General features: G+C 34.6%; 1 protein-coding gene across 1 annotated transcript; it reads right to left on the bottom strand.

The window, feature by feature from the left end:
• Positions 1–3225: 3225 nt before the first annotated feature.
• LOC140813341 (DNA-directed RNA polymerase I subunit 2) lies at positions 3226–23412 on the bottom strand. The gene is made up of 27 exons (XM_073171846.1): positions 23067–23412; positions 22261–22343; positions 22049–22168; positions 20598–20677; positions 20434–20497; positions 20207–20277; positions 19386–19463; positions 19269–19314; positions 18623–18803; positions 18494–18546; positions 18178–18251; positions 17760–17877; positions 16868–16955; positions 16011–16126; positions 11797–11924; positions 11580–11659; positions 10742–10983; positions 10507–10670; positions 10203–10380; positions 9996–10070; positions 7926–8029; positions 7775–7850; positions 7071–7199; positions 6814–6990; positions 6147–6359; positions 5246–5500; positions 3226–4137 (listed from the first exon to the last, which is right to left on the bottom strand). The coding sequence occupies exons 1-27, from the start codon at positions 23290–23292 to the stop codon at positions 3709–3711; spliced, it is 3648 nt and encodes a 1215-aa protein (XP_073027947.1). The 5' UTR covers positions 23293–23412; the 3' UTR covers positions 3226–3708.
• Between the last annotated feature and the right edge of the window lie 1924 nt (positions 23413–25336).

Raw genomic sequence — 25336 nt, 5'->3', positions numbered from 1 at the left:
TGTTGTAAGTTTTTAATACAATTTTAATTTTATTAAATTTGACATTGAAAATAAACTGTTTGGTCAATTATTTATGTTGCTCTTCATCATATTGCAGGACACTACAATGTCAAGTGATGAAGACATGTACAATTAGTTCGAAAATAAACCGATCTATGTTGATTTTGGGTTGATAATATTTATATATGATTAAACTATGGGTAGCTCATAGATGATTAATCAATTGAATTATGAATTTTTGGATATGATGTAAATTCTACTATATTTTTGTTGAATTGTGTTTTTTTGTTCAACTACTATAAACTATTTTTAATATTTTGTTATTTTTTCTATAAAGTTTATTTTGTAAATTTTTTTCGTTAACAATTTTTCTTATTGTTCATCTAAATTATTTTTTAAATATTTATAACTTTATTGAAACAATTTAAAATTGAAAAAATTCAATTGTATATGATAATAGGGTATTTGGGTAGGGTATGAGTATCCGATAATCCGATGGGTGTGGGGATGAATTTAATAAATGGGTATGTGGATGGATATATGAAATCCGACTCATACCCCACCCATTGTCATCCCTAAATAATATAAGTATGATAAATCAATATATTGTAGAATTTGATATAAGAATTGACAAAATAAATGTGAGTAATCAATGTCTTATCCTAGTAACGACGTAATGTCAATCTAGAGTTAAATGTGATGTATTTTAGTACGAAAATTATAGTCTTAAAATATAATCTCACAAAATTTAAGATTTTTAAATGCCTCATCAATTGAGATTATTTTTTACTATCTTATTAACAATCTTTAAAGATAAAAATAGTGTGTGTGGGATGTGCTAAAGAGCATGATGTTACAGTTTGCTTGTAAAACAAATCAATTATTATGCTTTTGGATGGATATAATGTACTGGTCTACTTGATGATGGACAGAAAATACTAAGAGCCATCGCGACAATTTTCCGAAAAGATTTATGTTCTTTTTTTTTTCCCCAAAAACAACGAATGAATGTTTCTTCGATACTTTGCACGCTCAGAGCAACATAGCACGCATGCAAGCCAAGTTCGAGCTAATAATTCTGGCCATCTATCAAAACTCAAACTCGAGAACACGTGATCGGATCATTGATTGAGTCGAGTTCGTGTATGACAATGGTGGAAGCCGATTCAACTAATGCGTGAGGTTTTAAAAGGTCTCTATCCTCGAGGGAAGGATCAAATGTTGGATCTCAGTTTTCTACGTGCCCAAACGCAACGGAAGTTTTAAAATTTTATTTATTTTGACAATCAAAATATATTTTGCTTTGGGCGCTCGTATGATTTTATCATAAACATTCATAGGGTGTTGAAATTTTATACCTTTGGTGAACGATTCACACGACTCCAACTATTTCGAGGTTAGCGGAGATAGCTCTTGATGAATTCCCTACGAACTTTCTTCAAGTACTCCTTCCTTCTAATCAAGTCCACGACTAGATGATTTGTTCCTCTTCTAATTCGAAATTCCTTAGGAGATGGAGGCTAGGGTTTTCAAAAATTATGAATTAATTAATTTTAACCTCAAGTCTAATACACATATATAAGCTTAGGGTCCATTAATAAATTAAATATTTAATGGGCTTAATCAATTAATTATTCTAGTCCAACTAGTTTAATTAATCAATTAATCTTTTAAAGTCCAATTAAGAACCTTAATAATATGTATGTTGGACTTGTATTCCTACAAGCCCATTATACATATACCCATTACATTTAATTTAAATCCCATATAAATTCAACATTTGAATTTAATATTTAAAAGTATTTATCACCTCCAAAATTTAATACTTAATAAACTCAAATTTTGAGCTTAATAAATTAAATACATTATAAATTCAACATTTGAATTTATTATTTAAATTATAAATTCAACTCATTGAATTTTATCACCTCCAAAATTTACTATTTATTAAACCCAACTTTTGAGTTTAATAAATTAAATTATCAAATTTTTTAAATTTACTATTATTAACCCAACTTTTGAGTTTAATAAATTAAATTATAAAATTTTTTAAATTCAACTACTTGAATTTATTCTCTCCAAATTTCATAAATTCAACTTCTTGAATTTACTATATCATAAATTCAACTCCTTGAATTTATTTTCTTAAAATTTAATTATCATAAATTCAACTCCTTGAATTTAATATATTATAATATAAATTCAACTCCTTGAATTTATTCTTTCAACGAGAACAAATGATCCAGTACCTGTGTGACCCTCAATGGTTCAGGGATATAGCTAGCCGTGGGTTCACAACTCTTTGTGATTCAGAATAATATTTATTCTTATTCGGGCTTACCCTAGTTAGCCCCATTCTTTTCATCAACACCTTGATTAAGAATGTCAGAACTCATTTCTGATTGCACCCATCGGATCATGGTAAGAGCGTTTAGTAGCATCGCCCCATGATCCCCTAGGTATCATTGATAGTGCCTGCAAGAACCAGTCGATTATGATTAACGTACAGTACGGTCCCTTCATCTCATATATCTCGATCGAATCTGCAACCATTGGTTCATCGAGAGTTGCATATTAATTCGATAACTATGTGATAACTATAATAGTGGCATCGCGTGTACTATTTGAGAACTCCTTCTCTAACGTACATCTCATACTCTGGCCAGAGATTCCATACACTATTATTTCATGAGATCATACAGGATATCCACACCCGTAGGTGAGCGGTGAATCCCCGACTACAATGCACTGGCTCCTATATGTGTCGCAACTGTACCCAACCTCGCCACCTGATGACTCTCCTGTAGCCAGTAAACGAGTCAAAGCACAGCCCTAACATATAGAGCCTCAGTGTTGTCCCGGGTCGTAAAGACTAATGGTATACAATCATAAGCACATACTTATCCTCTCGATGAATGATAACCACTTGGAAAGTTCGAGGGAAGGTTGTTCCGTATAATCATCATATGACTACCCATCTGCATGTTTGGACATCTCTATGCCCTTAACAAAAAACGCAATACACAACATCACAGATGCTAGTCTCGAGCTCAAGCGACCTTTATCCCTGTTTTAGGCGACTAAATCGACTAAGAACGAATTTAGAATATGCAGTGTTTACAAATGAGTTTCAACATCGAATTACGATTCATTTGTATTAAAGCATAATCAAAGACTTTATCTATACTGTTTGTCTGGGTATACAGATAAAATATAACAAGACCATAAAAAATTAAATTATATTAAAATAAAGATTGTTTATTTCATTTAAGTCAATGAATTTCCTAGCCAACCGTTGGCCTGCTGAACATCTACTCTAACATCAAATCACCGCAAAATTCAGGAATACTAGGTACTCCAGTGAAAGAAAGAGCCCTGCTTGTGCTACCTACTATATGCCTCTAGAATGTCATTATGGTCAAGAGAAGTGCCAAGTATCCTCAATTATGGCCCCAAATCAGCTCAAGAAAGAATAATAATATTACTATCTTGTTGTTAAGTTTATATTCCCTTCCTTGCAGAACTGATTAATGTTACAGAAATGTTTACATATTAAACATTCGTTGGCGAATGCCCACAAGCCCCCCAAAAAATGGGAAAGAAATAAATACAGAACATTGAGAGGGGGGGGGGGGGGGGGGACCTCGGAAGTCGTGCCACTCTATTCATACACTTTGCCATCTTCAACATGCCTCGTGTGCAGGAAGCTCAAGCGCCAGCTTCGTTAGTCAGCTGGAGAGTCATTTTTATGTTCATGGCTGCCAATTCCGCAGCTAAATATTTGAACACATACGGCAAAGCAACAGTCTCCATCCCTTTATTCGTTTGGCAAGCAACACAGAGAACCTTTTTGGGGGTTCTGCCAGGTGGAAGGCCTTTTGCGTTTTTATTAATCATCTCCTGCACTGCTCTTTTATGCGACTGGATGATAGACGACGTCAAGATGCTACCACAGATAGAGCACACGTCCGCAATGTGATAATCAGAACTCGTGTGAAGCCTATCGTGTAACAGATATGCTGCACCATGAGCTAGAAGGGAGTCTCGCTCCATTTCTCCGAAGCGGATACCACCGCCTTTTTTCCTGCCTTTAATAGGTTGTCTGGTCACTTGATCCACCTTTCCGGTGGAACGGACCTGTAAGAAGACATGATATGGGTTATATGTGGTAACATAGACAGTTGGCAATCACACAACTGAGATCAAATCTGAGAATAATCAGGATAACGCAGAGCCTTGGTCTTCTTGCCGATACTCAAAATGGAGGGATGGATAATCATAAAATCACAACAAAGACAAAGTAGCTATATGTGTTAGAGAAGAGAAAGACAGTTTTTACCACTGCCATCGGCCATGTAATGAAGATCTTCCTTAAACCTAATCTAAACGTTCTTATGCCATCCTCAAATGGTAAGCGTATATGAAAGTTATTAACAAAGGAGACAATTTCTGTGAAGGATCACTATGTTTAGGTGATTATCAATCGAAAAACTACAATCAGGCCATTGAAATTTGATTCCACTTTAATTTTATACTACTTGGACTACACTTGGAAGTTTTATTCTCAGCCAAGAAATGAAAATCTTCGTTCGTTTAAACCAACCATTTTTATGACATCCTCGAATGGTAAATGGCATATGAAAGTTCTTAACAAAGAAGAACAATTTCAGTATCATTATGTATAGTTTCCGTTGCATTAGATTTCTAGCTGACTTCTGAAATGCACACTTGCAGCTAAAACACACTTGCAATTAAACATGTCTACAGGTATTACCCCTAAAGTATGTAAAACTGTTCCTATAGTCTTTCATAAAAGGTGGGGAAATAAAATAATGCCAGTTATTGATTTACTCATGAATAAAATTCCTTTTTTTCCAGCCATCACGCATCAAAGTGAAAATTGACCCAGATACACTAAAATTGTCACTCTCTAGTCTACATATTACATAAAAAAGTTTCATTCGGTGAATAGCACTTTTGTCTGAAAAAAATGGCAGCAGGACTTGGGTCCATGCATCTGGAAGGGAGATCGCAAGCTAAAGCAGCTGCTTACAAAAATGACAAGTTAAACCATAACTCAAGTAGAAAATCGTAATAAAGACACATATATTGGAAGTATTATTGGAAGAAGAAATGCATCAGAAGGAAATCTCTAGGTAGCACCTAATGAACGTTACATGAAACAGTTCGAGCTCATGGGCAAGAAGATATGAAGTTACTGTGATTTTGAGAAGAATCTGAGCACCTGAAACTTATCTGAAACCATATGCCTTAGACGCTGATAGTATACAGGCCCAATAAATATTTCGCATGTCAGCTCTGTCCCATAGACTCCACTGTACAACACCTCTACACCATGGTAATTGAATCCACGAGCAATCAACATAGAACCTAATTCATCAACAAGTGAATTAGATTCTGATTCCGACCCAGCAGCATTTTTCTTCATTGAACTTGAAAATGGTGACGCGTCAATAAAATTTCCATGCAAGGCTCCACCCTGCAGTTGCACATCAGATTCATACATATAACAAACAGTATTTCAGAGTCCTCGACACCTTCACATTCGAACAATTTATTATAGATAATTACTCCAATTCCCAAGCCCTTATCCAACATCATATTGGTATACTGATAAAATTGGACTGCCATTTCATAAAAAGAAACAACATATGAAGCTAATCAGAATAAAACAATACTGAAGAACACAATAGACAGTCTTCCATCACTTCCTAACCATCACAACATTAAATGTAGGTGAATGGAGTCCCAATGAATTAGCAACAAAGTATTTAACACCGTCCAGGTTATAAGTGATACAACTAACCAACTACCGAGATACTAGCAACGAATAACAGCCTTTTGACTATACCACAATGAGCTAAAGAGCATTAGTATTTTCAGATTTGACTAGAAAGATTTAGTATTTCTAGTGAATGCCCACGTCATTTGAAAGTTTAAATGTTAGAAATGTGAAGCAATTAAATTTATAGCCACCAACGCACTTCCTGGTGTAAGACATATCTTAAACATGAAGTTTGTATGTAAAATTCTTTTTCTCAATTCCGTAGGAATTGATTCCTGATCCACTGCCGTGAGTCGGTGACATTCTAAGCTACAGAAACAATTATGATAACTGGTAATACCTTAGCAGCAATTGATTCTAAAAGCATTCCAATAGTCATCCTAGAAGGGAATGCATGAGGATTAATGATAAGATCTGGTCGCATCCCCGTAACTCCAGAAAATGGCATATCTATATCTGGCCATAGCTGAGAGCAAACACCCTTTTGCCCGTGTCTGCTGCTAAACTTATCACCAATAATTGGATTTCTAATTTGTCGAAATCGTATGTTTGCCTGCATAAAGAATTGGAACAAATAATTGAAGTGATAATTATATAAACCAGGCATCTTACATAAAAACTAGTCGTTAAAACGATAAAGCATGCAATTGTGTTCTTTTTAGCAAGCAATTTTTTTACAGAAAAAAATTCCATCTTTTCATAAAAATGAACTGACTGCAATGGGGGGAAACTACAAATAGCTGCACATGACGAAGCTTTGAGATATAAAAAAACCCATAAGGTTAGCACTGAAATTTCATTTGTAAACTGAAAAGAATGTTTTCACAAAAGACCTGATAGAACCCTGAGAGGAATGACAGAATTCAGGTAGGAGAAAAGGCAAAAGGCACATACCAACTTTGCCTCTTGGGTGAAAGATGATCAAGGATCACCAAATTAACAAGCTAAAGGATATCATAATGACTTGAGTTGTCACCCATAAAAATTTAAGTAATTTGACAACTCACCTTTTGTATACGCACTCTGCTTTTATCATCTGTGTGTGTTTTAACATCAGTTTTGTTTCTGCCATCAACCGCAACATAATCAACAATGACAGGCTCTGAAAATTTTAACTGTTTTGTTGTAACTTGATTTGTAGTCTCATTGCGGATGCCATAATATGAATCACTGGGGTATAGCCTCTGAAATAAGGTAACCAAAAACTAGGTTAACATCATTTTAATTAAAAAGTAAACATAGTAAAAGGGACAATAAAATCTACCTGCCCAACAAAAGGGAGACCATCAAAATCAATCGAATTATGGCTTGATTTGTCCAGATTGCTTCTCCCAAATGATTTTTGAGAGCGATCTGACATGATGCTCTGTTCAGTCAAGTCGATTGTTTCCGTCTGCAGAGCAAGGGCAACAGTGTCTTTAATGAGCATGTAAACAACATACATGCTATTCAATTAATGGTAAAGAAAAGGAAGAAACAAAATATAAACATGAAAAGACATTTTGCACTTCATCACTAGCTAATTTTAACAAGTTTTTTGTTAGAGACGACAAACGTCCATCTTATTTGGCAAAGTTGAAATAAAACAGAAGTTTAGGCATTCTCGCTTATTTGGCAAAGTTGAAATAAAACAGAAGTTTAGGCATTCTCGATATCTCAAGTAAAAGTGAATTCATCTTATAATTTAAATCAAATCATTTTTCTTATGAGTTCCACAACAGTATCATCTTGATAATTCACAAAAACAGACAGAGTACAAACTATTGAGCAACACCAAAAGAGAAGGAATGGGAGAACAGATAAAAGAGAAAAAATTAACAAACATTTATTAAGTATAGTTTATGAAGATTAATCATGACAAATGTGAAAATAAATTATAGATTGTTCAGATGAAACTACCCATTTAATCCACTAAGAAGCTTCTCTAATTAGTAAACATGAAAAGAAAGGCCAGTCTGCATATCAGACCTGGTATATGTATCCATGACACAAGCCACGATCAACGGATGATTTATTCAAAACCATGGCATCCTCCATATCATATCTGCATAATTAGAAGGAAAAACATGAACCAAGCTCTGAAAGACAATTAACATGTGTTATGAGATTAAACCATTACCCTGAATACGCTAACACCGCCACAATAGCATTGGTTCCCAACGGGTAGTCATCAATACTGTACTTTTCATAAGCCTTAGTGCGAACAATAGGGGTCTGTGGAGTCTGCAAACAAAACTTTCAGAATTAGGAGTAAGGCAACAAACTTAGCAAGTGGATAGATAAACACAAATCCTCATTTAATGTACGGAAGGGATCTCTACAAGATGACACCTACTTCAACAAATTACATATAGTCTGCATAATTCAATAATCTTATGCGAATTTCAATGTACTGAAAAGTTTATACTTCATCACTGTAAATTAAATCAAATAAGCTAAGGAGATAAAAACATTGAGGCCACTATTAAAGCTAATGATATGTGTTGGAAAATAAAGGTAAATTTTAAATGTAATAAATTAGGAATATATATTATTGGCTCCCTAGAAAATAAGGGTAAAATTTTAAATGTAATAAATTAGGAATGTATATTATTGGCTTCCTAGAATTATGTTATAATTAGTGGTAATTAGTCTTGTCAATTGTATAGGAGATTTTTTTCCTTTTGACGTGGTCGAGGCTAGAGATTAGTGTTCAGTTTTGTATAAATAGAGGTGTTGGCCTCACTCAAATGTATAAAAAAATTATTTCACAAAAATTCCTTTAAAGATCGAACTATTTATTCCCCTCTCGGTCTCCTCTTGTGCTTTTGTCTCTATCCTCCATTTTTTCCCTTTCCATTCCCGATCAAATATGTCGGAAGCTACATCCACCAAAACATCTGGAAAATCTGAAGAAATAATTACCCAACTACTTTCTGGGGATCTCCAGTCTATACAGGCTGCATACATGATGAATGGGAAGAACTACCACAAATGGTCTCAATTTGTCCGAACTTAAAAGGGAAAGTAAAATTGAGCCCAATCATTGGTACATGACCGAAGAAAGGAGACCCAAGCTTTGGTCTATGGAATGAAACAGATGTAGTTCAGTGGTACATAAATAGTAAGTTCAAAAATTTCACATAAACAAAGTTGGGATAAAAAAGAGGGACTGATCAAGTAGAAAACCTATCAAAATTATCTTTACTGGTAAGAAAAAGAAAGTTAAAGGGTAATCACGCGAAAACGCTCTCAACTACCCAGCTCCCTATGAATTATTTTGATGCCCCGGGCTATTAAAGCTCCAAAGTAGTGGTAGCACTTGCCCAAGAAATCAAGAATGGCACCCCAATAAAAAGGCTTATTCTAGTCCCTCAGTGAAAGAGATGTAGTTCAGTGGTAGATGCTTTCTTTTTAAACGTGATGCACGTTTGAAGAAGTATCCCTTTCATTTTCTGTGCATCCCTAAAAATCACTGATTCTTGTCCTTGCATGAATTGTGAACGTGCACGTTCCTTTACAAGTGAAGCACCAACAAATGGAAAACATCTCTTCCATTATATTCAACAGCCTAGTGTGTTTCCAACGACCTCTATAACATGTCTATGTGTGCATCTTTAGACCTGATTTTCTTTCGTTAGATACAACTATTTAAAGTAGAAAAATTTCATCCTTAAATTTCTCCACTTAATACGAAAAAAGTACTCTTCATCATCCAAGATAATTAAATAAAAGGACAAACCATAATTTATATAACATATATCTTTAAATAATAAATATATACATGACCTCCACACGTTATATTATTTAATCATTGCTCTCCATATGCTAATAGAGCAAATCTCCCAAGCACAGTTGACTTTGGTCACATACTGCACGGGTGTTTTAATTTTATTCCACACAACTCTTTGTAAGAAAACTTTTATTTTCCAATTTTTTCCATATATTACAATTAGAATTTTCCTGCCAAGGCAATGAAATTTCTCACACCAATCTCTGGGTCTATTTTCTCCGCAAAATTTATTTTCCAATACAACTTAAACGGCAAACGATTCTCGCATTTCATTTCCAATTCAATGTATACCAATTCAAACGTCACATCATTAATTTCTGATGTTTTCAAATTCCAGGATTTCTCGTCAAAAGTAACAGATCAGTAAAAGTTGGTAGTCGAAAGAGCTCTTAGAAAATAGAAAGATGGCACACAAACCTGCAGATGATAGAGCTTCTGATCAGCACGGGAATTTATAGCTTGACAAGAGAAACCCATCGTCTGTTTTCCCATCTATAATAAGGTAATGACAAGAAACTCAAAATCCCAACCTTTTGAACACAGGCAAGGAAAGTGATGATTTGTCCATAAGTAGCAGAACAAATACCTGACACTTTTTTTCATAAATAAGCAGCAAAAGAATACCTGACACTGATACATATTTCTAGGACTCTGATTATGATCAGACCAAGGTGTGAGATTCGCCACAACACTCATCATTCCAGTTGGATGAATTTCTTCATGAGTAGCAGGAAATACATCCTTTCTGCCACCATCTCCACCATCAGGACAACTTATTTCCATGTATACCTGCATATGTATTCTTCAATAAGAAGCTTGCAGCTAGTGGATTGCAGTTGATGCATATAAAAAAACATAACATCATAAAAAGATCAAACCTTTTTAATGGAAAAAACAGAAAATGAAATATGATCAGAATAATGCTCACCTGCTCAAAGGTCCAATGAGCTCTATGTTATTACTATTGTCAGGAGAAATATGGATGTTTCGTACAGGTCGAACAAATCTGGAGGCAGAAGTGAACAGGTATAAACCAGGGTAGGCCCCACCCATGCTAAGAGGAATATAGCCCACCTCAAGATCCTCGGGTATCTGTGTATGCTGACAAAAAGTCAGGGCTAACACCTATAAATTGTTCAACAGAATAAAGGATAAATGCACACCTCAGGCACTCCTGAAACCTTTAACTGGCGCAGATATGAGACAGCCTTCTCTACAATATCGGATGGAATAGAACCAACCACCCGGCCATCTAAAATAACATGAAGAACTTCAGGAGGACCTGCTTGCACAAACTTTGGGAGTGACGGAGTCATTCCAATGCACACCAAAACCTTTAAAATCGACATTCGAATTTTTAGAAAGTTCTTTACACCACCCTTAGCATCATAATATGAAGTTATACCTGTCAAAAAGGTAACCAAAAAAATAATAGTAGCTCAGGCCAATCTGGAAAAGCGCTATGTCTAGAGAACTGACTGTCATCTAGTAGGGCATTGATTAATATATCAAAAGAAAAAAAATGTAGAAAAATTTAAAGGATCCTAGGACTTTATCTTCCTCACTAAATTATTTTCTATCCACTATTACATCCCAAAACAAATTTAGCAACATCCTCCTCGTACTTATAGTTTACTTAAAATGACTCGCACAACTTGAATTGGTCCAATCAAGCTCTTTTCTTCCTTTTTTCCCATTTCCTACAGTCACAAGACTCCCCCCTCTCCATCATCTGCTATTCAACAATAATAATCATTCAAGATGAGAGATTTTTTTTAACTCGAAATTTCACACATAAATACTGCAGCCTCTGTTGTAAGGCAACATAAAGCAAGTAGTACATAATAAAAATGAAATTTTATTAAAAATTATTACAGATTTGGAATTTATAGCTTGATGAAGAGTATGGACATTGTAGGTAATTAAAAAAACCTACAAGACAGAACATATTATATCACATATCAAAGGTCTGAAACGCAAATTTTACAGAGAAATTCTTACGGCAAGCAGCAGTCATATGGTTCAGAAGCCCACATGGCTCTCCATCAGGAGTGTGAACAGGGCATAAAAATCCCCAGGATCTGTAAAAAGATCCAACATAAAGATACGAGATTGTGAAGACAGGAAACAACAGGAAATAAACTACATGGCAGAGAGGAAAAACCAACTTAAACTAAGAAATGCCTCAAGTGTCTTAAAAATAGATAATTTATCATACTCGGGTAACAACTTTCGAACACTTGTCGTACGGAGACCAGCAAATGAAGCACCTCGATGGACAGCTCGAAAGTGCGAAAGGAAACGCAGAAAATTCAATCTTTCTGCTTGAACAGTCATCCCAGCTCTCTAGAAAACATAACCCAAATGCATAAGAAAGTTAACAAAGGTATGCTCGACAGCATCTCCATCAAGTAAAGGGAAAAATCGCTTCAGTTTAGGAGAAAGAGAGATGTCATAATATCCCAAATATTTTTGAAAAGGATTAAAAATATAACATGAAACAAAGTAACACCATGTCTCAGTGAGACAAATCAGAAACAAAATGATCAACGCACAACTATAATCAACCAAGAGCATGAGATGTTTTGATTGTTTGATAGACGAATTACAACTTCATGATCCCCCACTACTGAATGCAAAATACACGTGGTCTAAATTAAGGGCAGAATCGATTTTTTGTCTCATTTCTAAGGGTTGGAGAGAAATCTTCCCCAACTTAAGACAAACGGTTTTACCCAGAACTACATCGGACCACTGTCCGCTCATGTTCGACACGGCTAAATTGAAGTGGGGTCCAGTTCCGTTTAGGTTCGAGAATGTTTGGCTGTCACATTTTAAGTTCAAAGAATTAGTTCAGGAATGGTGGAATAATGGGACCAAAGATGAAGTGTCAAAATGGAACAAAGAGGTATTTGGAGATGTGGGAATTAGAATTAAGGAGTTGATCAATGGTATACAAAGGATGGATGAATTAGAGGGGACGGGGAGGTGGTCTGAATTATGAAAGAGGAAAGAAAGGAATTAAGATGCGAGTTGGAAAAACTAGTGCTCAGAAGATCTCAAATGCAGTGTCAAAAAGCGAAAATTAATTGGATGATGGAAGGCGATCAAAACACGAAATTTTTTCATTCAATATTGACTAACAGAAGAAACAAAGCAATGATAGATAAAGTGGAATTGGAGGACGGGTCGATGGTCACTGAGGAAAGACAGATTGAAGAGGAAATCATAAGATTCTACCGGACGTTGTATAGGAAATCAGAAGGGGTGGAGGGAGATTTCGATGGAGAAGCGGAGGAACTTCGTGGATTGGAATGGAGTCTGATAGATAGGACTCAAGCAGAAGAGTTGGAGTCACCATTTTCGGAGGCAGAGATTAAAAAAGCAGTGTTTGAAAGTGATGGTTCAAAGGCCCCAGGGCCGGATGGGTTCACAATGGCTTTCTTTCAACATAATTGGGATATGGTAAGAGAGGATGTAGTGAGGGTGTTTGCTGAATTTTTCGACAGTAGAATTGTTAATGGCATTACAAACGAAACTTACATCTGCCTCATTCCAAAGAAACAAGGTGCAATCAGGATAAATGATTTCAGACCAATCAGCTTGATAACGAGTTTGTACAAAATTTTGGTTAAGGTCTTGACAAGTAGAATGAAAAAAGTCATGAATTTTACAGTTGCGGAGAATCAATGTGTTTTTATTAAAGGAAGACAAATTTTGGACATTTGTCTCATCGCTAATGAGGTGGTGGAGCTTTATCGAAGAAATAAGAAGATAGGATGGGTGTTCAAAGTTGATTTGGAAAAGGCTTACGATAACGTCGATTGGAGATTTCTGGATTTTGTATTACAAAAAAAAAGGGTTTGGCGATAGGTGGAGGAAGTGGATCATGGGGTGTGTTTCTAGTGTTTCCTATTCGATTTTTATTAACGGAAGGCCACGGGGTAAAATCAAAGGGGAGAGAGGACTCAGACAAGGGGATCCACTTTCACCATTCCTTTTTAATCTAGTCGTAGATGGGTTGGGAAGGATGGTTGATAAGGCAAAAGAAGACAATAAAGTCAGAGGACTCGAGGTAGGTAGACAAAAAATACAAATTTCACATTTACAATTTGCGGATGACACATTATTCTTTGCACAAACACGGTTGCATCTGTTGGAAATAGTGGAATTACTCAAGAGGTTCGGCCTACACTCGGATATTAAGACTAATTTGGATAAAAGTATTGTGGTGGGTTTGCATATGTCTGACGAGGTGCGATAAAGGCAACTTCCCAATTAAATATATAGGGGTTTCTTTGGGAGGAAACCCAATGACTATGGAATTCTGGGAACCGGTGTTATCCAAAATGGCAAAAAAATTAGCAAGCTGGAAAAAATCATTTCTGTCTAGGGGTGTCGGCTAACGTTGATCAAGGCTGTTTTAAGTGCCATGCCATCTTACTTTATGTCTATCTTCAAAGTGCCGAATAAGGTGGGGAAAATAATGGAAAAATTGATGAAAAATTCTTTTGGGATGGGGCCGATGGGGAAAATCATTGTCATGTAGTAGGATGGGAACAAGTGTGCAAACCAAAGGACAGCGGAGGCCTGGGATTAGGAAACATCTGTTTACGAAATAAGGCGCTTCTTGGAAAATGGTGGTGGAGAGGTTTGATGGACAGGGAGACTATGTGGAAAAAAAATGATTATCAGCATTTACGGTATTCAAGAAAATGGATGGGACTTGGGGTCGGCGGGGAATACGACCTTCAGAAGTCCTTGGAAATGTATCTCTCGATCTTACCCGACTTTTCATCAGTTGGTTAGGGAGGTGCTTAAAGAAGGTAATATCATTCGGTTTTGGGAGGATTAGTGGGTAGGGGGGTCTCGTTCAAAGATCCTTTTCCTTCATTATTTCAGATATGCACTTTAACTAACAAACCAATCCTACTTGTAGCATTAATTTTATTATCCATTGGGATGTCTGTTGGAATTTTAATGAGAGAGAAGAGAGTGAGTACACAGTTCTTTTAGGGGTCCTTGTCCTACAATCCGTTCGATTAGAGTGGGGTGTTGAGGACTATAGAAGTTGGTTGGGGCCTAGGGGACTCATCAGGGTTGTTTTCTGTTAAATCTTTTTATAATTCTTTTTTCCCGACATCTATTTCTAATCCATTCACATATTGTCACAACATTTGGAAAGTACATGTCCCACCGAAGATTCAAGTTTTTTTCGTGGATTGTTGCTTTGGGAAAGTTACAAACTTGCGATTCTGTGCAAAGAAGATGGTCGGCCTGTGTCTTAGGTCCACAATGGTGTTATTTGTGTCGTAGAAAACAGGAAAGTCAGGATCATTTACTACTTCATTGTTCTTTTTCAACAAACATTTGGCCAAAGGCATTAAAAGAGATGGATTTGGTATGGGCGTTCCCGGAAAAGGCAAAGTAGATGTTTATTATGGAACCGAGTTTGCAAACAGGGAGAAAACATCTGAGGTTCTGATATTTGATTGTTCATTGTATATTCTGGTCCATTTGGTTGGAAAGGACTACAAGAATTTTTGAAGAGAAGTCAGAGTCAGCCGACGAAGTCTGGGGTAAAATAAAATTCAAGGTTGCGAGTTGGTCGACGATACTGTCGGAATATAATGCATAGTTTCTATAAAGATATTATAATCAGAAACACAGTCATCTTCAAAAAGCATTTTCAATCGTATGGAACATTTACCGCTATAAACAAGTTCTCACTACGTTGCATGGATATGGATATGGGTATTGTATCGAATATGATACGAATACAGCGATACGGCAAATTTTGAGAACATAAAACACGATACGGCTAGGATACATCAATTATTAATATATATAAATATTATATATATACACACAATTATATAAATTTAGTACTAAATTAAAAATTGTAGAGGGCAGAGAAGAGGACAGAGTGTGTAGAGGAACTGCAGGGCGACGGTGGGCGGTGAGCCGGCGGCATCATCGAATTTTAATGGGTAAGAGAGGACTGGGAGTGATGATCGAGATGAGAGCACTCAGAACAGGAAACTGGAAATGATAAGATTAGGCATAGGGTTTATATGCCCATATCCTTGCTAAATTATTTTTTAATTAGTCCTCAAAAATTCAATTTGTTTCAATTTAACCCATAAAACTTTTAACTATTTGCGATTGTGCCAAAACATATGCCCCGCCGTATCCATGGCATATCATCGTCGTGTTCAAGACGGATCCGACTGTTCAAACCTACAACCAGTCAACGATACCGATTTTGCCGTATCCGACACGCATATTAGCGTGTAGCATCCAATAATTCAAAAAAAAAATTAAGAGTATCCGTGCTACACAAGTTCTCGAACACAGTATATACCAAATACAGCCTACTCTGTTTAGGATGTAGATGCCTGCAACAATGAAAAAGAATGCCAGTATCTATACCTGTTGCAAGTCCAAACCCGTTTGTGTGACCAATCTTCCCGTCTTTAACAAATTTTCAACAATTGCCCCAATCTGCCGCGGAGAATTTTTCTCAATAACTTTCTTGACATCTGCCACTGTCATTAAAAAAAGCAGAAAAAAGTTAAACCAGTCTCATGTTTTACTTACCACAAGCCAGTTTTTCCTAGAAATTTGAGCATCAATTCAAAAAAAATTCTTGACTAGGATACAAAATTTAAGTCGTGGATATTATTATCTTAGACCACATTCTAGAGCATAAATGTAATGCCATCTGCTTGCAAGGAAAGGTGAGAAGTGAGAACTAACACTTGCTTCTGGAGATTGCCACCAAAATGCTATGTAAATAATAGAAATCACGGACACTAAAACATTGTATGTCTAAATCCTAGATCCATATAAAGTTACACAAAAATCTGATTTCCAGTGCAAGTGGCCACACAACCTTTAATCCTACAACTAAAGTATCACTGCATCATACCAAAAAAAAAACAAATGTACAGGGTTCAAAACACATTCTGTATTCTGGAAAAAGCAAGCAATTGTCGAACATCATAAAATTGGATGTTGCTGTAGGAAAGAAATTTTAACCACAAATATAACTTCTGTTGTGAGGACAGAAAAAAGGTTAAAAAAACAGTGTACTAAAATAACCATTTAAACAACAAAAAGACCAAACAAATCAAACTAGACAAAACTATAAAATTGTTCAAAAAGAGCAGGGAGAAGAAATAAATATTATACAAGTTAACATTCTGTAATAATAATATTACCTATGCGACGACAAAAAATATTAAAAACAACAAATCAAGTAATATAAAATGGAAAATAACGCATACAACTGCTCAACTCAAACTTCTTTGTTTTATTGTCAACTTCATCTTGAAGAAGCCGTTTAACCTTGACTAACCAGTCTTGTAATCTTTCCTGAAATGTAAAAAATAAATAAATATCCTCATTCTGCAGTCTACAAAATGAAATTCCAGAACAGCATGTGCAGGTTTAAGCGCACAATCAGTTCACTTATAAACTACAGACGAATCATAAAAATGCGGTCATTTCCGATATCACCAGCAAATAAGCAGGGAAATCAGACATATTGAGAAAAAAAATCATGTGAAGGAAGCATTCCAATTTGATATAAAGCCCTCAAGTTTTCTGCTCTAGGTGTAGTTAAAAAGAAAGGTAGGTAATAACCAAAGCAGAGTTTCTTAAGACAAATATTTGAACCTGCAAACATGCAATTTTTTCCCGGAACAAAGGTCATATGCCCATTTAACCCCCACAACAAAAAGTGGAACATTGGATTACAACTACTGCATCATGTAGTGAAGCATAAATTAGCTTTAACAAAATTTGTAATTTCTTCCCACAGAAATGAAAAGTTGTTCACAATGAAAAATATAAACTAGATCCATCAACAAATCTTCACTGGGTACTATGACTACTACTCTGGAAAGATTTTAATTCATAAAAATATTTGTAAACTTACATCTACACATAAAAAAGTATTTCTTTCAGTGAAACCATGGAGTCAAATGTATACTAAACATTATTCATGCTGCAAAATTCAACCAATGCAGGTCAGACAGAATATGTCATAATACACAATTCCATGTGTTTTAAATCTGGGCAAGGCTTTTTGGAGCACATGCATCAAGGACCACAATAGATGAAAGTTGAGTTAACCAACTGCATCACCTTCAAAGAACGAAGTATCATGGGGCATACCTTGAGATAAATAGTAATTAAGTGGCCAGGCAATAGAACTTCTTGGTTTTGTAAGGAATCCGGGTTGTCCTGTAAAGAACTCTGATCTATGAAAGAAAACAATTTCTGCAGCATGAATCTGAATTACATGTGAATTGGTTAGAAACAGAATAACATACATAATTACATGGAACTTAAAAATATCACCAGAGATACAAAGTAGACAACTAATGATCACTTAAAAATTGATTTAACAAGGCTATAAGAAAACAATTCCTGCAGCATGAATCTGAATTATGTGTGAATTGGTTAGAAATAAAATAACATACATAATTATATGGAACTTAAAAATATCACCAGAGAATACTAAGTAGACAGCTAAAGATCCACTAAAATTAATTTAATGTGGCTATAAGAAAAACAAAATAACAACACTAACATCAGTAGATTGAATTTGTCCAGATTATCATCCAGATGAACAAATATGTAATGTTTTAAAACAGCATTGCCGACCTGAAAAAGAAAGTAACAAGATTCATATGGTTAGAAATTGAGAATCACTTATACCGAGATCAGTGAAGGAAAGGTTTTGGATTATCGTGCTTCTCATTTCAATTTTGAATAAAGAAATTGAAGATTGCAGTCACAGTAGGATATGCTATGGAATGTGCCAACAGTTTTGTAGCTGAAAGCACTCTATATAAGCAACTCACAAGTGATACATCAGTATAATTCACAAAGGGATGTGAACTTACAACTGTGTAGCTTTCTTTTTCAAGCCCCATCATAACAGGTTGGAAATGCTCCCCTGCAAAATTAAAATATTCAGTACATTCCATAAATTAGCACTTTGAAACTTCAATGATTATTGAGGTAATTAGTACCAATATGTTGAAGGCACTGAGTACGGGTAAAAAGAGACAAGTTCTGAAGTTCATCCAAGATAATTTTAGCTCTTTCACCCACAAGCTGAGTGCCAACAGATCCCTTTACCCGATCATACTTCTCATTGTAGCAGCATGTTAAACTCGCATAGATTTCACGATCAGTTGTGTCTGTTAGAGCCTTGAGAGGGGGTGAGAGAGAGAGAGTCAAATGTACTTCGCAAAATCCCAGACACAAAAGTCATAGTTGTCAAACTTTCCAACATGCTTTAACTTAAGACTTAATTTCAGCAGTAGAATTTTTCCCCAACTCTTTTTTTTTATACAACTCAACATAACTTCATCCTATATCAATTTTGTGCTCCCAAACCCTAATCAAGAAATGATTGATCCAAAGCTTACTAACCAATCATTTAAAATGATAACACCAATCCAAATTCCAAATTCCAATGCGATACAACACGACCACACATTTATTAAGCATCGTATTTTTCACAGATGGGACATCATCGCAATCAAGATGACAAAGATATGTCCCAATATTTTGGTTAATTAAACTAATTGAAAACATATAAAACCACTTTAGAGAAACCGTCAAGAGTACTTAACAACAACAATCCTCTAATGAGATGAGAAGTCATTGTACCTTTAATATGATACCAACAGGGAGCAAATATTCCCTCCCTTGTACCCTGAAAAACAAAAGAGTGATATTTCAACATTTTCACCATTGAGGCCAATGTCCGGTATATAAGATTCTCACCAGAATCCAAGTCGTGCACTCCCGTTATTAAGGTAGTACAATTTAACCGTCACAGCTGACTGATCTTCTCTAACACATCTGCATGCTAAAAACAAAAATATTATCGCAAACAGAAATTATACATAGCCACGTGCAAAATGCAAGTATGAAGCAAATTAATTAGATGCTGAGAAAAACGAGTACAGGCACGATCATTCTAAATTAGTTTAAAATAAATTAAGACGACTATATGTAGGTCAATACGCAAAATTAAAGAGTAGGAATCATTGCATGGGAATACCATTGCAGTAAATCACATTTGTTCCAGAATATCCATTTAGTTCATGATTAACTGCAAGACAACATAATTTGCCTACAACAATGATTAAGTATTTTTTTTTTTTGATAAGAAACATTTATTATTAAGTATTTCATTTGTGTTAAGACTAGGTATTCAAATGGTTTGCCATTACTGTGTTCGAAAGATTGCTCAGTAGGATATCTTATCCGTTAATTCAACTTTAGTTATTTAGTTTCTTATCAAAATGAAAAGGAACACATAAACAATCACTGGAAGAATCTTGACTGTGTAGAATGCTAACTTTCTAGACCTTTCAAGATACTTCTCTCAGCCATTGTTTTCAAAGTTTGGGGACATTCATACATGAAACATCAGATAATGAAGAATCCTGCGAGAAGGTCTCCAAGTAATCAATGTGACACAATTTTATAAATGTAAAAACTTCATCACCAGTCAAACTGTGACAAATATTTGATCAACGTAAAGGCAATGGCACTATTCGAACCATAAACAAACTGTGAGCATGAGAAAGAAACAACACCTTATCATAACGGCTTTATCGGTATATCCTTCACGGCGTTCACGAAATGAGTTTCGCACGGTGCTCATAGGCTAGAAAAGTAACAAATTATTGGATAAGAAAAATGGATCTTATACATGGTCGCATCATTTATATCGGTAAAATGAATATCTAACATCCCAAATTTCCCGGTATGAAGACACGGGGAACTAATTTAAAGATCATGTACGAAAAGGAAAGGTACTTACATAGTTCTGTTTTGGCAAAATAAGAAGTCGCATGACTCTCTCCAGCCCATTTAAGATGAAGTATCTAAGAAAACATAGATGTGAGCCTTGGTAAATAAACATAGAAGTTCATGATGTCTTACTAACCCGTTAGAGAGAGACAGAGAACCAATTAGCTTACTTACCCACCCATTTCTGACGGCTCTTCTTTGAGTGCAACTAATTTTTTTTGATCATTTGCGGCTTTTAGATGACAGAGATTGGACTAAACAGAAGAAATGCAACATATCCAATGTCAAAAAACAACCTGACACAATCTAAACAAACTCAATGAATATTTACATAGCTAAAGATCATATCCTACTGCAGTTCTTAGAAAGTTGAAGTTGGCCGGACTACTTGACATCAACTATTTGATTCACAACCAAATTATTTTGACAAGTTCACGAACTACAGAATCTTTCCAAAGTTGAAAGGGAATTTTAACACGTCTATTTGGTTGGAGAGAAATAACAGAATATTCGCAGAGGAGTCGGAGAAAGTGGACCAAGTTTGGGAGAAAGATCAAGTTCAGGGTGGCCAGTTGGACAACTAATATTAAAGAATTCAATTATTTATCTGTTTCAGATTTGATTAGGGATTGGAAATTTGCATGGGCATGACAATACTAGGGTAGTGTTGTTTTTGTTTGGTTTGTAATCTTTTTGCGGATTACTCATCCACTTACTATGTAATATTTATTCTATCAATAATATATAGTTTCTTTTCAAAAAAAAAGGGAATTCGAACACAAATTAAAAATAAATGAAATAATACTCCATGAAAGACATGGAATACAAGACTTCCGGAGTTCACTTATTTTCATCTAGCAAATTCACTCAGCTCAAGCACCAAAAGATTTTGCACTACGACCAAGAAGATACATAAAAGCCTTTTGAGCTCTAAAAGTTAAGGTGCAAGATCAGGTCATTTTTACTGGATACTATGCTGCTCTATTTCAGGTGAATTTTTCAATGTCTTATAAAGTTAATAAAAAGCAATTACAAAAGCAGTTTCCCAAAATGTATATCTTCTCATTATTCCCATTGAATAGCATTTAGCTTGGGAAGTTCCTATACTAAGGTAACTTTTTCTTATCAAGTGTCAATGCCACTAAGAACACTTGAAAGAATCATTCTGTCATCAGGTCTCACTCCATTTTTTAAAAAACTTGATAATCCATTTGTTTCTTTCTTGCATCAGGTCCTACATCACTTCACAAAATCATGGTAATCCATTAATAATGAGATTTACAATTCATAAAAATGGACCATGGCACTTTAAATATAACTCTAAAAAGTAAATAAAAAAAAAAGAGAAAAGTAGGCCATTGATGAAACATATACCATATATAACCGAATAATAATTACGGGGTCAATACCCTTCCCCTGATCCTCTCACATCTTCTCAAATTTGAAAATAACAAATAATAACATTAAAATTTACTTAGGCGGCCCATCATTGTGGTGATGACCATATCCTAAAATATTTTGATAATGCATCAGGATTGACATGCAATCAAAGAACGAAACCATCCTTAAAATACTTTTATGAGAGGAATGTAACATATGCTAGAGATCAAATGCTAATCACTAACCTTCAACATAATTGGAAACTGCCCAAAATTATATCCTTCTCTGACAGAGACTCCATCATCATATTGGAAGTATATGTCCATCATGAACCTCCCTGAATATGAGAGTTTAGCCTGTCTACACTGCTCCGAAAATGAACAAAGATGTCATTAGTATTTTGCATTCATATAGTAGCTGTATCTAAATATGTGAATTGATACCCAAAAAGTTGTACCTCAAAAGGGTATAAAGCATCAGCCATCTGTCTTGAAAGGCGTTCTTTCTGAGGGGGAAATATTTGAGGTTTCCCGAACCAGAGTATGCCATTGGTTAAGAATCAACTTCTATTAATTAAACTTCATGTACAACGGTAAAATAGGAGTACACATGAGATAGAGAGACTTTCAGAACAATATGTATCATAAAATTATGTGATAAACCAAAAACACTTCAAATGTTTCACACTTTCGGCCCTAAAATGTTGGAACCAAAAACTATGAATTAATTAATTTTCATAAATTATCCAGTTTTATCATGCTACTTAACAAATAAAAAAGGATGAAAAAAACTGTTGTCGAATTAAACAATTTCAAGCTTTATTCCATTCAATTGGTGTCCCAATAATCCGTGCACATATATGATATAACTACCAAACACAGCAATCAATAAAAACTCATCCCTCAACTGCATTGTTTTTGAAGTATTGACATAGAAAAAAATAAATAAAAAATCAACCTTGGGGTAAAATATCAAATGGAGTTTTGTCAACACCAAATTCGAAAATTTAAAGGGACTATAATTCATATTCTGAAAACCCCTGCATGGTAGAAAACTAGAAACAAGATAAGAAAAAACCATGCGCATTTTTCCGAGCTTTCACTTGGAAAAGAACGCGAACTTGCCCAAAAAATCTGAATTTAGCACACACAGTGCTAGATTGTTCTAGATATAAATTATTCCAGTAAATGCTAGAAACAAATAACACGCAGAAAATAACAAAAGATTAGTTCTTTAACCCAATTCATCAAGAGTGAAGGATATTTCTTAGCTTGAGCTTGGTAAAGGAATCAAACACTTCGACTGGCTTGATATTCATCAACATGGTCTCGAGCCCGTGTTCCATCATGTAGTTAAATGAATCAATATGATGCTTAAAAAGCTCTCCTAATGCTGCATAATCCTTTTCCTCGACCAGGTGCGGCCGCCGCCACTTCTTGTCGACGTCTTTCTCATTCAGATCATTCTTTTGGGAGCTGTCGCTCGCCATAGAAAGATCAGATTTTGCCCCCCAAATACGTACAATTATGGAAGGCGCCTTACGTAGAATTCGATTTGAAAAACAGAGAGCCGGCTCGGGGTTTAGGGTTTGAGGAAGAAAGGCTGTTTCTCTTGTCTGTCGTAAAAATAAATAAAATATATGCAATTATTTCTCACGAAAATTAATTAAAGAAAATAAACATATAAAATAATTATTTTCTCCCAAAATAAAATAAAAATAAATATAGAAAGATAATATTATAAATATTTGTATTTTCTTATAAATAATTTAATAGATTTTTTATCAAGACTAGTATACTGACGCACGCAACCACCAACGCACGTGTTGCGTGCTTGTACGATATTTAAATGAAGATCAAAATATATTTATAAGAAATGAACTAAAAAATAAATAGAAAAAAAAGGAATAAAAAAACCGAAGTAGGAATTGTGAACCTACAAACGTCATGGTTAAGAAACAAAGGTTTTATCTGCTAAACTACATGTTACTAGCATTAATTTTTTAACAGTTTATTAATATATATAATTAGTAAAATAGACCATGACACCAAAAATTGGTTACTCTAAATGTCTCTTTCTTAATAATATAATAATATAGAAAAATATAGAAAGATAATATTATAAATATGTATTTATTATAAATGATTTAATGAAAATTAGATACGAGTATTGACTTGTTCTTTCTTTTCTTATATGAATTTTTAATATTCTTTCGTCTTTCTCTTATAATTTATAACATGTTATCAATAGGGATGTAATCGAGTCGAGCCAAGCCAAACTTTTGAATGTTTGAGCTTGGTTCGTTTATAATCGAGCCGAGCTCGAGCTTTATTTAACGAATATATGCATGTCTCATGAACTTATTCAAACCTTTATCGAGCTTAAACAAGCTTAATAAATATGAATTATACATTTAAATTTTCATTAAATTAATTAAAATGTAAATTGTATATAATATATTATTCTTATTAAAATTTGTAAATTTATTATAATAAATAAATTTAATAGATTTTTCTATATATTTCATAAATAATATACAAAATCAATAAATCAAATATCAAAACTATTATTTTTTCATCTAAAAGATTACTCATGAACTTACCAACGAACATGTTCACGAGCTAACGAGCCGAATACTGTAAAGCTTGAGTATGGTTTGTTTATCTTAACGAGCCTCATTAAACGAGCTCAAACGAGCTTTTATCGAATCGAGCTTCGAATAGCTCACAAACGGTTTGGTTCGTTTACATCATTAGTTATCAATACGATGTTATAAAACTAATTAGAATAAAGATAAATATCAATTTGTTAATGCTCATGAAGAAGCACAAAATATCGTCAATAATCAATTTTTTGAAATATTCATTGTGATCTAGAAGAAACATAGGTATAATTATTAACAAATTTGTACCATTGAAGTATCATGATTTTATAATATTGATGGATTTAAAGTATTACAACATACTTTTATATTGAGATATATTTATGAGAAATTCAAATAGAACTATGGTTAAGACTTAATATATTGGGAATCTAAAGATATTCGAAGTTATTGTAAGATTGAGAAATGTTCAGAAAGGGAGTTTGAATAAACACCTAACACTTTTTGTTTAATATAGTTGGGTTGACAACTAACTTTTATATATTCTCGAGCGCCGATGTCAATTGACTAACAAATAAGTGCAAAAAAATGTCAAAATGACAAATTAGAACAAATTACAAACAATGTTGTCTAGTTAAGCTGAAAATAGAAAATGGACATATATGTTTCTGGATGATCAAAGATTCAAGCTCCTACGTCACTATTTCTTCCATTTGGAAGGCTTATACTAGAAAACTTTGTATTATACAGGTGATTTGCAATATCTCAGTTCAGTTTGAACTCCATCTCAATGGATAAGCTCAGTTGGCTTACTAAAATAATGTCAAACTGAAACGACTAATATGTAAGGTCCGAGATTTATTAGTATTCATTAATATGAGACTCAAAAGATATGAGAATGCATGACGTGTAAGGAGAGGAGAAAAAGACA

This window comes from Primulina eburnea, chromosome 14 (assembly GCF_022965805.1).
Source record: "Primulina eburnea isolate SZY01 chromosome 14, ASM2296580v1, whole genome shotgun sequence".
Classification (NCBI taxonomy): Eukaryota; Viridiplantae; Streptophyta; class Magnoliopsida; order Lamiales; family Gesneriaceae; genus Primulina; species Primulina eburnea.
Note: the sequence above shows the minus strand (reverse complement) of the source record. Positions and strands in the feature narration are given on the sequence as shown.

Coding starts and splice junctions, on each gene's coding strand:
- LOC140813341 (XM_073171846.1), bottom strand. CDS start 23,292: ATGGCGAGCGACAGCTCCCAAAAGAATGATCTGAATGAGAAAGACGTC. Junction 22,344..23,066: donor TACCAAGCTCAAGCTAAGAA/ATATCCTTCACT, acceptor CCAATGGCATAC/TCTGGTTCGGGAAACCTCAA. Junction 19,464..20,206: donor GATAAAGCCGTTATGATAAG/GTGTTGTTTCTT, acceptor TTTAGCATGCAG/ATGTGTTAGAGAAGATCAGT.